Consider the following 14,429-nt stretch of genomic DNA (forward strand, 5'->3'; position numbering starts at 1 on the left):
AATCCACGTTGCTAATTTTGCGCAACTTAAAAACTGTTGCGAATTTTGCAACCGCACACCTAAGGTTGCGAATTGCAACTGCCCTGTGTTCAAGGGTGTGAAGCGCGTGTGTGGTCACGAACACTAGAACTGATAAACACGCCCCAGTCAAACTTTGGTCAAGCCTTCTTCTTTTTTTTCCACCCTTAATCCCAATCAAGCATATACTCCTGCCTCATCGATTCCTGCCTCATCGACTTTCGTTTCATTTTTTGTTCTCCAGCCACAGTTTTCATCTCCTCTCCGCAGCTCTGAAGAACTTCATCTCTCTTTCGTCTCTTTCAATCTAAAACCACAGAAATCAACAAGGTTTCCTTCGCTTAATCGTTTTGTTTCAGTTTTTAGGCTTCAGAGATTTTGTGATTTTAAAGATTTTGATTTTTAGGGTTTCAGCAGTGAATCAATTTTTTTTCATTTAGTTTATCGATTTTAGGGTTTCATCTGTGGATCTTCTAGTTTCGATTTCAAGGGTTTTGATTTCAGTTTTTCGAATTTCAGTTTTTCTATTTTTTGAACTCACAAATACAAGGATGAACCAATTAAGGAGAAGGTGATGAATTGAGCCGGTGTTGTGTAAGAAGAGTTAGAGTAATCATTGAATAGAAGGTGATGGTGATGATGAGTTGCAGTTGGTTAAAATTGGAGCTCGAGTTTGATTCAAGCAGTCTGTTTAATGAATCTGTAAAGGAGATCCAGAGGAATTAGGGTGGTACTGATAATGCAAGAACTGCAATTTGGGTTTGAGTTGAACTCAAGAATTGATGGTGGTGATTCTGTTGTTTTGAAGAAGAAATTGAGAAATTCAAAATTAGGGTTTCTTGTTCTTCCCCAATTCTTCAAAGCTGTTATGAATTCTTGATGTTATGTAGGTGAGATCTGGTGGCGAAATTGCAGTAGCACAAGACCTAGAAGAGTTCTGAGACATTGAAGTTACGGTTTGATGCAGGGAATGTATAGATTGTGGTATAGGCTTGTGATAGAGGATGGGTTTCTGTTGGTGGTGCTTGAGGTGTTGAGAAGATGTTGGATGAGCTGATCCTGTGTTAGATGTTGATTGTGCTAGATGGGAACTGCTGGTGGTATGTGAGGTTAAGCTGATGGCAGGTTATGGCATTGCAGGTGATGATGATGGAGTTTTTGGTGTTGATTGCCTGCATTGTTTTAGGCATGGGTTCTGGTGGAGTGGCAGCTAAGTGGTGGTTATGGATTGCAGTTGAAGCTACAAGATCGCAGTAGTCATCTGGAGAATGGTTTGCAAAAAGCTGAGTAATACTAGTAGATTATGACTGTAGATTGTAGTGTTTTGATATATTCTTTGAGAACTTACATGTTTAAGCATCTAACAGGAGGGATCGAGACTGGTTCTATTACTGAATTATATGGTGAATTTTGCCCTGAAAGACTCAGCTGTGTCACACTCTATGCGTCACTTGTCAAGTAAGATTTTATCGTGTTTTCGTTGCATTGTTCTATTAAAAAGTTCACCTATCTAGAGCTTTATAACTGGCTTGAGAACCCTGAGTTGATTAAATAAATGAATTAGATTAGTTTATGGAGATTTTTTTTCTTTTCAAAGCTTATTAATCCAGTCATTTGTATTTGGGGTACAAGACTACATTTTCAGCTTCCACTGGATCAAGGGGGTGGTGAAGGAAAAGCAATGTACATCGACACCGAAGGCATTTTCAGGACACAGAGACTCTTACAGATTAAGGAAGTACTTACTCAGCATCCGACCAAGACAGCTTGATATTCGTGTGGCTATAGGTTATGCACTTGATATTGCTCGCCCATGGAGTGTTTATTGCCAATGGAGTAATACACAGAGATCTGAAACCTGGTAAGTTGTGGAATACTTGAGTTGTGCAGCAATTACTTTGTATTTATGTGCTGGAGTCTTATCTATTCTTTGCAGCGTTCTTAATGTTAAGACTTCTGGATGTATCATTCTTTTGCATTCTGTAGTGTATAAATTCTTAAACATTTATACCGGTGGCATGTAGGTTCCACCTACCTCAGTTGTTGCGATGTGTTATGACCATGAGTTTGGAGGTACAAGTTTTAGGTACATGGAATATCTATGCCCAAGCTTATATGGATGTTGATTCTTTTGCTTTGGTACACTAATTTGTCATTTAATTTTCTTAGTAATTTGGTGTTTGTCGATTTGAGCCTGAGATATGGAATGTATTGGTAATTATCAGTACATGTAAGAGCAAATTTTAATTTTGTCATGCTTTCCCGTGTTAAAGAATAACAACTAAATGCTCATGATGCAGATAATCTCTTACTTACAGCAAATCAAAAGTCTGTGAAGCTTGCTGATTTTGGTCTTTCTAGAGAAGAGTGGGTGACTGAGATGATGACTGCAGAAACCGTAACTTATCGGCGGATTGCTCCTTAGGTTCTCACTCTTGACCCTTTAGCTTATATTTTTTTTTCTAGAATTCTAGTTCAATAAAGAAAATACATAAAGAAAATGATGTGTAAAGAGGATTGTTTGTAAACAAACCCAGCAAGAGTCACCTGGGCAATGATCACTTGGAAAATAGGAAAGAAAAGTCGAACATAAATCAAAACTACAGACGCCAAGATTGTTTCCATTTATCTTTTTTCTTTTCATAAGTTTTTTTTACCAGCAATTAGCATGTGTTTGCAGTTATACAACACCGTGACATTGCGGCAGAGGGAGAAGAAACATTACAATAACAAGGTTTTGATATCTACAGCTTCGGTATCGTTCTATTTGATTTATTGACTAATCGGATGCCATTTGAGAGCATGTCCAATGTGCAGGCTGCTTATGCCGCTGCATTCAAGGCGAGGCGGTGCCCTTCCCTGCATATGTCCTGGATTTCTTACATTCTCTGCCTATTTTGCGGAAGTGACTGGCTTTAATATTCCTCAATTTCAATTTTCTTTCTGAGGATATACCACCTTATGAATGGATTAGAGAACCTGACCTGGTTATGCTTCATTTTCATGCAGATGTCATTGTACACAGATTGCTTGCTGCAGCTCTGGGGATTTATAAGCTTCCACCAATACTCCAAGATATACCTCGACTTACTAGCATTTCTGACAGTAAGTACAATTTGCAAACTCGCTGATCTCTTGTAGGCAAGCGGAATCGGTATGCTCTCTCAATCTTTATCGCTCTCTCAATGAATGACTCAATTGTAAATTTCATCTTGGCAGGCCAACAGATACTGAAGCAAGAATAATGAAGATAAGATCCAATGGATTTATTGTATCTGTGCCCAAGTATGCCTTCTATCTTGCTGCGGCTCTTCTCTAATCATTTACACCTGAAGCCACCAACTGTAGTTAACAGATGGTACACCATTAACTGTATATGAACATCTAATTTCTAGTTTGTATTTGAGAATGAGCTTGGATCTAATTTTTAACTGTATGAACTTGATTCTTGAGAATTTATATAAAATTTTGTGAATCTTTTCTTTGCTGAATCCATCTTCCGTGGCTTAGGATGAAGCCGTGGCTTCATTCTGAGCCTCTTTTGTTCTGTTCCTAAAACATTTAGCAACGGCTTCTCATGTTGCGAATAACAACGTAGCAACGGCAGCGGCGGTTGCGAATCCCCGTTGCTGACCAAGAGTCGCAAAGAAGCTCAGGCCGTTGCAAAAAATGCAAAACCGTGTTTTGCAACAGAGATCTGTCGTTGCGAACCCAGTCAGCAACAGCTATAATGCGTTGCTAATACTTAAAAATGGTGTAATGACTTAAGCAAATAGAGATCTGCGAGTCTTTATCAAATACCAGAGAGATAACTAGGATGGTACCAAAGACCAATATCCAAGTGTCAATCAATTTAAATCAACAACCAAAAGGTCGGATATTCTAATTGATTGAACAATGCACAACCTGTGATATTTCAATTATATAACAAAATATAATGCGGAAAAGAAATAACACGGACACCAGAAATTTGTTAACGAGGAAACCGCAAATGCATAAAAATCCCGGGACCTAGTCCAGATTGAACACACACTGTATTAAGCGGCTACAGACACTAGCCTACTCCAAATTAACTTCGGTCTGGACTGTAGTTGAACCCCAATCAATCTCACACTGATCCAAGGTACAATTATGCTCCTAAGTCTCTGATCCCAACAGGATGCTACGTACTTGATTCCCTTAGCTGATCCAAAGTCTAAGACTTTAATAAACAAATCTGTATCACACAGAAAAGTCAACGGTAATAGATAAATCCGTCTCCCACGAATATACCTACGAGTTTTGTTACGTCTTTTGATAAATCAAGGTGAACAAGAACCAATTGATAAACCGGACTTATATTCCCGAAGAACAACCTAGTATTATCAATCACCTCACAATAATCCTAATCGACGCAGCGGAAAAAGATATCGTGGAATCACAAATGATGAGACAAAGTGTTTGTGATTACTTTTATATCTTGCCTATCGGAGATATCAATCTCAATCCAATTATTACAATTGTACTCGTACGATAGAAACAACAAGATCAGATCACACAACTACGAGAAAGTAGTATCGTCCTGGCTTCATAATCCCAATGAAGTCTTTAAGTCGTTAACCTGGTTTAGAAGAAGAAACCAAAGGTTAAAGTAGAATCAACTCTATCTTAGCACAACTAGTATCACACAGAAGGTGTGGGGATTAGGTTTCCCAGTTGCTAGAGTTCTCCCTTATATAGTCTTTCAAATCAGGGTTTGCAATTAATATTAGCTTGGTAACAAAGCATTCAATATTCATCGTTAAATGAAAACCTGATTAGATTCAAGATAATATCTTCCAAGCGTTAGATCGAAAACTAGCTTGTTACACACAAATGAAATGCACGTTTCTAGGCTTGTGTAACCGTACCCAAACTTGTACATTTGTTGGTTCAACAATAGTCAACCAAATGGTTAGCCATATGATCACTTTCATATCAACCATATTCTTCTTCACCATAACTAGTTCAAGTGACTCAAATGAACTAGTTAGAGAGTTGTTAAATTGCAAGGAAATCTTATGTAACTATACAAGACACAATCGAAGCAAAAACAATTTGATTCACTCGAATCGGTTCATGAACTATATAGCCACGGTTTGCAATTTTCATTCCTTAGTTTATATAAGAATAAGTTCACAAACATCGTTTTTAGATATAACCTACTCAAGTTCACGGACTTAAGTTCACGGAAGGAGTTCACAACTCCAGCAGAAATTCTCGGGTCGAGAACTTCCGCCAGTTCGCGGACTTGGCTCACGCCACATTCCGTTTCTCTTGATCAGCAAAGTTCGCAAACTTCGGTTCAAGGAATAAGGACTTATACATATATGTGTTTCCACAATAATGCTTATATCCTCCAATGGTTATATAATCTAAACTCTCATTTCAATCATTGGAACATTCTTAGAGGACGTTGATATTCTATAGTTGTTATTCACAAACTATTTTTCGTCAAAGTAAGCAATTTCCAAAATGATTGAAACTTGTCATGACTTTCGTCACTAGGTAAAGATGAACTTGGTTAAAGCGAAAGCTTACCAACACATATTTCGAGAAATATATAGGCGAGATAAACTCGGCTCGAAATAGCAAATGTGTATAATCTAAGTCTATATAGAAAAACAACTTTTGTCTCAAGATAGGATATAAATAGACTTTTGAGTGATAGATAAGTTCAAGTCTCCACATACCTTTTAGTCGATGAAGATCCACCGGTTCCTTGAGTAGTCCTTCGTCTTGTATGATGATTGCCATGGAGTTCTTGAGCTCAACTACACTTTCTATCCTAATCCGAGACCTTAGCTATAGTAGACTAGAAATCAAGACTTATAGTTTTGATCACTAACATTGACAAACATGCTTGAGATAACAACGCATGCGAGTTCGACCGAGCAATGCTCTAACAGATTGTATGCCAACCAATCATGTATGTCGATATTACTCTGCAGAGGGGTCTACAACCACCATCATTTATTTCAGTAGCTACTGTAAATGAATATTCGACAATCATAAGTTTATTATGACCCAACACAATTCTCTGGTATATACATACTTTGAAAAATTCAAATTTTACTGGTACCAGTTCCCGCGGGCATTATAATCTCCTCCTCGTCAAATGAGGAGATATTAATTTTGAGATTGTGAATCATATTATGATAGACTCTATCGGAGCACTATCTGTAGCATGTAGCAAAATGCTACATTTTTCCTAAAAGTGATTGGATTTGACTTTTCAAACGACATTAGCTTATGGAAAAGCTAAATGAGATAATTTCACGCCTATTATTTAATGGCAGCATTTATCAATTTGATTTAATGGGAGAGAAATTGATATAACTTTAGTTAATTAACACTAGCTTTGATAGTGTATATAGTCTCCCCTGATTATGGCGAAAATAATTGTATCTCATAACACGAAATCAAGTTTCGTAAAGTATTATCCGATTAATTCGAGGACATATACTTAGAATAATTTCTGGATTTTAACAATACCAGGTTGGACAGTAGATACTGAATCCAAGAATCATTAAAAATTATCCGAGAACTGTAATCCACTTGATATACAAATAAAATATGCAAATAAATCTCTAAAATAATTCCATGACCTCAACAACATGAGATTGTGGACACTTTATTTTTCAAAAGAAATTAAATTCAAGATCAATATAGTCACTACAAGGACTAATAATATTGGCTAACAAGCCGGGTGCGCACCCACTGATCTTTTATGTCCTACCATATTTCAACATCAAATTGAACGGTATCAATTTAAGAGATTAGTATTAAAAAGAAGAAAAATTTGCTCAATATCCCTCAGGAATGCAGCAATTCCTTGTTTCATCGGTGTTTGCAATTTAGAATACCGTAATAACGATATTTTGTCCCTTTAGGATCAATAGGGAAAAACCAAATCTAGTTGGTTTATATGTTTCTTTTAAAAAAAAATAAAAAATAAAAAAATAAAGAAATCATCATCTCTATTCTTTGTAGATAAATATTTACTTAGTGGTTGATTAACGATGATTTCTTATAGGGAATAATAGAAACCAATCAATATTTCTGGAATGGAACCATACTGGCCTAAAAATAATTTTGACCGCCATTTAGCCTGCTCCTAGTATTGACGGAGGAGAGAAAACCAATATCGATTGGTTTATACGAATACAAAAATCGTTTCAATGACCACGGAAAAAAGAATGTTGTTTTAGTCATTACATACGGAAAATCCATTTTATGGCTAAAGATAGTTTCTTGTAAAAGAATAGAAACAATATATAAAAATTACACGATCTTTCTCCACTGGAAGAAGATACCAAATTTAATTGGCCGTAAGTTTTTCGACCATGCATGTGATTAATTACCGTAAAGGTATTTCAATTGCGACAATTAATACCAATTTTGATGATTATAGTTTCTTTAGAAGGATAGAAACTATAACCCATCTATCGACGGATTTTCTTTTTCCTTCTCTATGAAAAATAAGAGAAGAAAAGAAAATCAAACTTGTTTTACAAAGTTAATTACCTAAACCCCAAAAATATAGACGATGTGTCTTTTCCTCTTTTTAGGGGTTAACCAATGGATTTTAATTGCACTTGGGAAAAAATAGAGAATGGGTATAATCATATTCTCATGAATGTGAAGATATAAAATCCGTATATAAGGAATACACCACGATGCATAAGGGGGAAAAGAAAAAATCATCACCCCTTAATGTTGATCAGCAAATAGAAAAAGGGAATATAATATTTGATCAACTAATTAATAAAACAATGTAAGAACATAGAATAAGAAATCTACTTTTATAACGACGAGTTTGTTGTCAAATCTATGCTCAATCCACCTAAAACAAAACAGAATATAAGGACAAAACAAGAGTTAGCTAGCGGTCCACCACTAGATACAAAGTTGATAAAACACCAAAGTCAAAGGTTAAAAAATATCCCTCTGTATCGTGTTTTGAAAGCTTAATCCAGATGAGCAATTCTCTTGGCGATCAACATGCCTAATTGTAGAGTGTGTGATTAGCTAATAGAGCAACGTACCTGATAACGTATTGTAATATAGAGAAAGAGGGAAGGAGACACAAAGCAGAGGGGAAGAATAAGGGAGAAATTCTATTCATTAGTATTATAGAAAAATATTAGATCCTCTACTTATAAGGTTAGATGCAAGGACATCCCAATAATAAACGAGATTTGCCCTAGATATGAAAGATTCCTAAGGAAAACCAATCCTTATGGAGTTCCGAGGCAGAGAATGTAAGAGAGTAGGAAAAACCTCACTCCGGCAACTCGAATCGATGGAAACATTGAAAGAGCGACAAAAGTAGAGGCCATCGCTCTGAAGATTGGCTAGAAAGAAGTTTTCCGGTCGGTTGTACGGGCAACTAATGATTTCTAGTACAAGGAATGTTAGGACAAATAGTGATTAATGCACGGAGAGAGTACTGAAAGCGATGTGTCAATCACTTCTATAGAAAACTCTACTACTAGTCAAAAACATTTAGTTTGCTGAGTTCAGCAGAGAAAAGTAGGAGAAATCGTACTTGGTTGGACTCTTGTTGTTCGTCAGACTTGGTCCTTTCAGGGACATGAAGGATCCTGAGGAATCGGACGGTAGCAGGTACGAGCACGCAGGAAGGAGTAACGGATTCAGGGCAGCAGAACGGCTGACAACAACAGCCGGAAGAGTCCCGAGCCCCAGGTGGAGGAATGACAGCTGTCGACGAGGAAGTGGATCTGGGCAGAGATGACGATCTTCCCCCGAGAAGGTTGCACATCAACCCGAGTCAGATGAAGCCCAAGAATATGAGGGATGGGATGACTGCATCCGACACAGAAGATGACGAGGAAGCGCTGATGATGCGAGAGGACCGTAGACGGGCCCGACAACATGCAGAATACCGACACGCTTTGGATCAAGAAGAGGAGAGACTTAGGAAAGTGCGCTTGGGAAGAAACGACACGACCCGAGACATTCCCCCTGTGCCACCTCCAGTAGCATCCCCAGTCGCGCCTCCAACAACACCACCAGCTGCACCACCAACGGCGGCAGGGAATCATGTGAACGGTTACTCGAGCTATGAGAGCACCGACCCCACATTGATGGCAATCCTTGCGAACCAAAGAAGGAAAGAATAAATGATGAGAGAATTACTAAGAAGAAATATGGCTTTAGAGCACGAGAATTACCAACTCCGAAATCAGAGATCTAGATCACGAGGATCCTCGAGTCAGGGAGCCTCAAGTAATCATACCCGATCAGGGTATACTCGAACTCCAACACCCAGCCGAGAGCGCGTACCCGACCACATCCGCACGAGAGGTGGATATAGTCCTCCCGAGGATTCTTCAACCGATGAAGAGGTAAACAATGAGAGATCCAACACATCGACTAAAGCTAAGCTCGAACAGCTCGAACAAATGGTTAAGAAGCTGGCGGGAGATGGGGAAGACGACAAGTAGCATAGGTGGTTAGTGAAGCAAAAAATACCCCTTTTACCCGAGAACTAGAACGAACCCCCTTTCCCCCAAAATGTACACTCCCCACGTTTCCTACCAGATTCGACGGCACTGGTGACGCAGGAGAGCACATTAAAATATATGGCATGTCTCTGCTACAATGGAAGAACACGGAGGTGGTCATGTGCAACTTTTTTCCAGCTAGCTTGGAAGGAGAGGCGAGGAACTGGTTCTATACCCTACCCGACGAGTCTATAGGAAGTTATGAAGTCTTGGTGGAGACATTCCTGAAAACCTACATGCACAACAGCATTGCTAGGCCAAGGATAAATAAATTGTTTACCTTGGCTCGGAGGTTCAGAGAGCCCTTGAGATCGTTGACGGACAGGTAGGGAAAACTATGCACCGATATCGGGAAGGTGCCTGTCGACCAACAAATCTTCGGGTTCGAAAATTCTTTAGGAAAGTCCAACCCTCTCTGGATAGCCATGTATACCGAAAAGCCGCAAACGCTGAAGGAAATAAGGAAGATGCAAGAGCACTATATTGCACTAGAAGAAATACAAGAAGGGCGCATGACAGGGGAGTCCAGGAAGCCAGCACAGCTGCAGAAACGACCCCTCAGGAGATCTCTAAACGATCCGAAAATAGGCCCGTACCACCACAGCAAGTCACAAGCAGGAAAGAGTGGGTCGATAAAGGAAAGAAACCACGCCACGAGACGAGAACATACACACCTATGAACGCACCACTGAAAGAAATCTTTAAGGAGGTCGAAAAGAGAAATGATATCCGATACCCAAATACTATAGGGATACAGTTTGACGAGACAAGAAACCACCCCGAGTTCTGTCAATACCATCAGTACCGAGGACACTCGACCAACAATTGTCGGGAGATAAACGATATAGTTCAACATTTGATCCGATATGGATACCTAAGGCACTTTGTCAAACAAACAGCGCCTGCCCCGCCCTATTGCACCCGACGTCCTTGTGCATCAAGAAAGGATTGATCGGGGAACCTAGTTCGTTAACACTATCTCACATTCAACAACTCAGGGATTCGATTTGGAAATTGGCATCACATCAAGAATTCACAAAAGGGATCGTACGGGAAAGAAGATTTTTTAGCATGGCCAAAACTTTATCCATGGAGGCCTGGATGATGCAACTGATCACCTTATCGGCAAAAGACGTCATGATGAATGACCAAGCACATGGGGATCCACTAGTCATTACCCTACTCATCGAAGAATGGGGAGTCAAAAGGATATTAGTATACAGTGGGAGTTCTGTCGAGGTCCTCTTTCACGACACTTTCAAAAGAATGGAGTTGTCCGAAGACATCTTAATTCCCTCAACTTATCGAATCTACGGCTTCAATGGGACGGTGACCATACCAAAGAGGGAAGTAACACTTAGAATCTCGGACGGAGAAGGTTACCTCGAAACCCTCACCAAATTTTGCATCGTAACGAGGCGATTGTAGGGAGACCTTGGATCGCAGGCATCAAAGGGGTAGCTTCTTCTTATCACCAGAGGTTAAGATTTCCCACTTACAGAGGAGTTGTTGAAGTGGTAGGCGATCCTCAGGCTGCGAGACAATGCATGCAACTAGACATTCAAAAAAATGAGGATAGACGGGCTAGGCAGCGCCGAGAAAAGAACAAAGCTAAGGAAGTCAAGGCCGGGGATGAATTGGAAAAGGCGATTTCACAAGCAGTCATGGCCTATGAAGCTAGTGAGAAAGAGACCTTATAGCAATCAAAGGAGGCGGCACCGATCAAAGAGACAAAACTAAACTTCTCGGCTCTAGAATATACTCGGGAGATTAATCTAGGGTCCGAGGAAGAACCGAAGATTGTCAGAATTGGATCGTCGTTGTCGGACGAACATACAAACCAACTAATAGCCATATTACAGGAACACATGGATGTGTTCGCTTGGAAAATGCATGACATGGAGGGGATTGACCTGGAGGTATGCTCACATCACCTAAGGATAGATCCCAAATTCAAGCCGATCCGACAGAAGATGCGTAGAATAGCACCCGAGCTACAAGCGGCGGTAGAGGTCGAGTTGAAGAAATTACAAGTGTCTGGAATCATTCATAAGGCCCAATACCCGCAATGGATATCTAACATGGTGATAGTCCCTAAAAGGAACAGAGGGGTCAGGATCTGCATCGACTTTAGCGATTTGAATAAGGCCTTCCCAAAGGACAGCTTTCCTCTCCCCAGCATCGATCAATTAGTGGAATCCATAGTCGGATACAATGCGATAATGCTAATGGACGGGTACTCAGGATAAAACCAGATCCCTTTGGTCCCCGAGGATCAGGAGTATACATCTTTCTTTATACCTAGAGGGCTATCTTGTTATACTAAAATGTCATTCGGGTTGAAAAATGCAGGTGCCACTTATCAGAGGTTAGTGGAAGAAATGATTGAGGATAAGATACACAACACCATCGGGGTCTACATGGACGATATGCTAGTAAAGAGCAGGGTAGCATCCATCCATATCGATGACCTTGGGGAGATCTTTCAAACTATGAGAAAATATAAGATGCGAGTGAATCCGGCCAAGTGCACCTTTTGGGTAACTTCGAGCAAATTCCTGGGATACATAGTCACTGATAAAGGTATAAAAGCCGACCCCGACAAGATTAAGGCCGTATTGGAAATGCCATCTCCAGTGACGATAAAAGACGTGCAACGGTTGAACGGAAACTTGGAAACGTTAGGACGATTCATTTCACGATCATCGGACAAGTGCAAAGACTTCTTCGGGACGCTCAGAAAAGGAGAAAAGTCAGAGATGAATAAAAACCCGTGTACTTCATATGCAAGACCATGAACCCAACAGAGAAGAACTACACCAGAATCGAACAATTGATACTTTCCCTAGTATTTGCAACACAATACTGCAGACGTATTTCCAGACTCACAAGATTCGAGTTCTCACGAAGTCTTCTATAGAATCAGTACTTGATAATGCAGCAAGATCGGGACGGATCTCTAAATGGAGTGCTCAAATTAAGCAATTTTATATCTTCTATGAGATGAGAACGGCAGTAAAGGCACAGGCGGTGGCTGACTTTCTGGCAGATTTTCCCTTAGACGATGAGAGTGAAATCGAAGATATTCCGAGCATGGAAGAAGACCGAGAAGATCCATCCGACCTCCTTGAAACATGCAGCTCGACACGATGGGAAGTATTCGTAGATGGGTCGTCCAATAAAGACGGATCGGGATTAGGGATAGTCTTCACTACACCAAAAGGGAAGAAGATGGTTCATTCGTTTAGGCTGGAGTTCAAGGCAACAAACAATGTCACTGAGTACGAGGCCGTCATACATGCCTTACTGTTGATCGTAGAAATGGGGATTCACGATGTGAGATTAACTAGTGATTCTCAGTTAGTGATTCGTCAAATTAGTGGAGAGTACGCTATTTACGATCCAGTATTACAGAAATATTGGGAGCTCGCCCAATTTTACATCAATCAGATTCCCAGCATCAAGTTCCGAGACATCTGTAGAAAAGATAATCGGCACTCGGACGCATTAGCCTACATCGCCTCAATGTTAACAGACTCGACTATTGAAGGAATCCGAGTCATGAGGATCTTGATGCCATCCATACCTGAATCCATAGACACTAAAGCATACGTAGCCGTGACCACGACCGACAAGTATGAAGCTGGCGATTGGCGCAAACCCATTCATCAATATTTGGAGACGGGAGAACTACCAAAGGGACGACCCGAGATCAACAAAATCAAAAGCAAAGCAGCAGCATACGAATTACAAGACGACGTCTTATATAAAAAATCTTACCTAGGACCGCTCCTAAGGTGTTTAAGCAAAGAGGAAGGACACTCAATTTTGAATGAGCTACATTATGGCGTCCCGGGAAATCACAGCTCGGGCCGAAGTCTAGCAACCCGATCTAAGACCATGGGATACTTCTGGCCATACATGAACGAGGATGCGAAACATATGGCGTTAATTTGCGACGAGTGCCAGAAGTTTGTCAAGAAGATACACGCACCTGCAGTAACTCTAAACTCAGTGATTAGACCTTGGCCCTTCGCCAAGTGGAGAATCGATATCGTGGGACCACTGCATGTCGGGTCGGGACAAAGAAATTATTTAATCGTGGCTACTGATTATTTCACTAAATGGGTGGAAGATGCACCACTAAGGCATATTCAGGATAAGGATGTATTTCGTTTCATTTGGGAACACATCATCTGTCGTTTCAGCGTACCGACATCAATTGTATTGGACAATGGAAAACAACTACAAGGCAAGAATATCGACCTGCTGTTTAACGCCTACAACATTCAAAAAAGCAAGGCGACGCCCCTTTATCCGCAATGTAATGGGTAGGCCGAGATCACAAACAAGACAATAGCAGACAATCTGAAAAAGAAGCTGGATGGGGAATATGGCGAATGGTGTGAGGATCTCTATAATGTTCTATGGGCTTACAGAACTACCCGAAGGGACGCGACCGACTTGTCACCCTTTATGTTAACGTACGTAACCGAGGCCATCCTTCCAACTAAGGCAATGATACCCACCACAAGGACTGAGGCATGAAGGCGGAATATCTCAACAGATCTAATTCTGGCCAAGCTCGATGACTTGGAAGAAACTAGATAAATGGCTCTACAAAAAATGGAGAACTACCAAAGGCGATTACAGCGTGAATACAACAAACGAGTCTGACCAAGGGAGTTCCAACCAGGACAGTTGGTATTGAAAGAGCTACCTAGTTACGAACGTGACAAGAAAGGTGGAAAACTGGCGGCAAGATGGGACGGACCGTACACTATCGTGGAGAAAGTGGGAGAAGGGGTATACAAGATACTGAAACCGGACGGAACTCCAGAACCTCGGCCATGGAATGATCGA

General features: G+C 40.4%; 1 protein-coding gene and 1 pseudogene across 1 annotated transcript; both read left to right on the forward strand.

The window, feature by feature from the left end:
• Nucleotides 1-246: 246 nt before the first annotated feature.
• On the forward strand, nucleotides 247-3,502 carry LOC113330631 (annotated as a pseudogene).
• A 7,932-nt stretch (nucleotides 3,503-11,434) lies between these two features.
• Nucleotides 11,435-13,901, forward strand: LOC113341713. Its single transcript, XM_026586499.1, has 3 exons — nucleotides 11,435-11,802; nucleotides 11,919-11,934; nucleotides 12,438-13,901. Exons 1-3 carry the CDS (start codon nucleotides 11,435-11,437, stop codon nucleotides 13,899-13,901), a joined length of 1,848 nt encoding a protein of 615 aa, XP_026442284.1.
• Nucleotides 13,902-14,429: the final 528 nt, after the last annotated feature.

This window comes from Papaver somniferum, chromosome 1 (assembly GCF_003573695.1).
Source record: "Papaver somniferum cultivar HN1 chromosome 1, ASM357369v1, whole genome shotgun sequence".
Lineage (NCBI taxonomy): Eukaryota > Viridiplantae > Streptophyta > Magnoliopsida > Ranunculales > Papaveraceae > Papaver > Papaver somniferum.

Excerpts from the sequence above, each read along its gene's own strand:
- LOC113341713 (XM_026586499.1), top strand. The coding sequence starts at position 11,435 with ATGGATGTGTTCGCTTGGAAAATGCATGACATGGAGGGGATTGACCTG.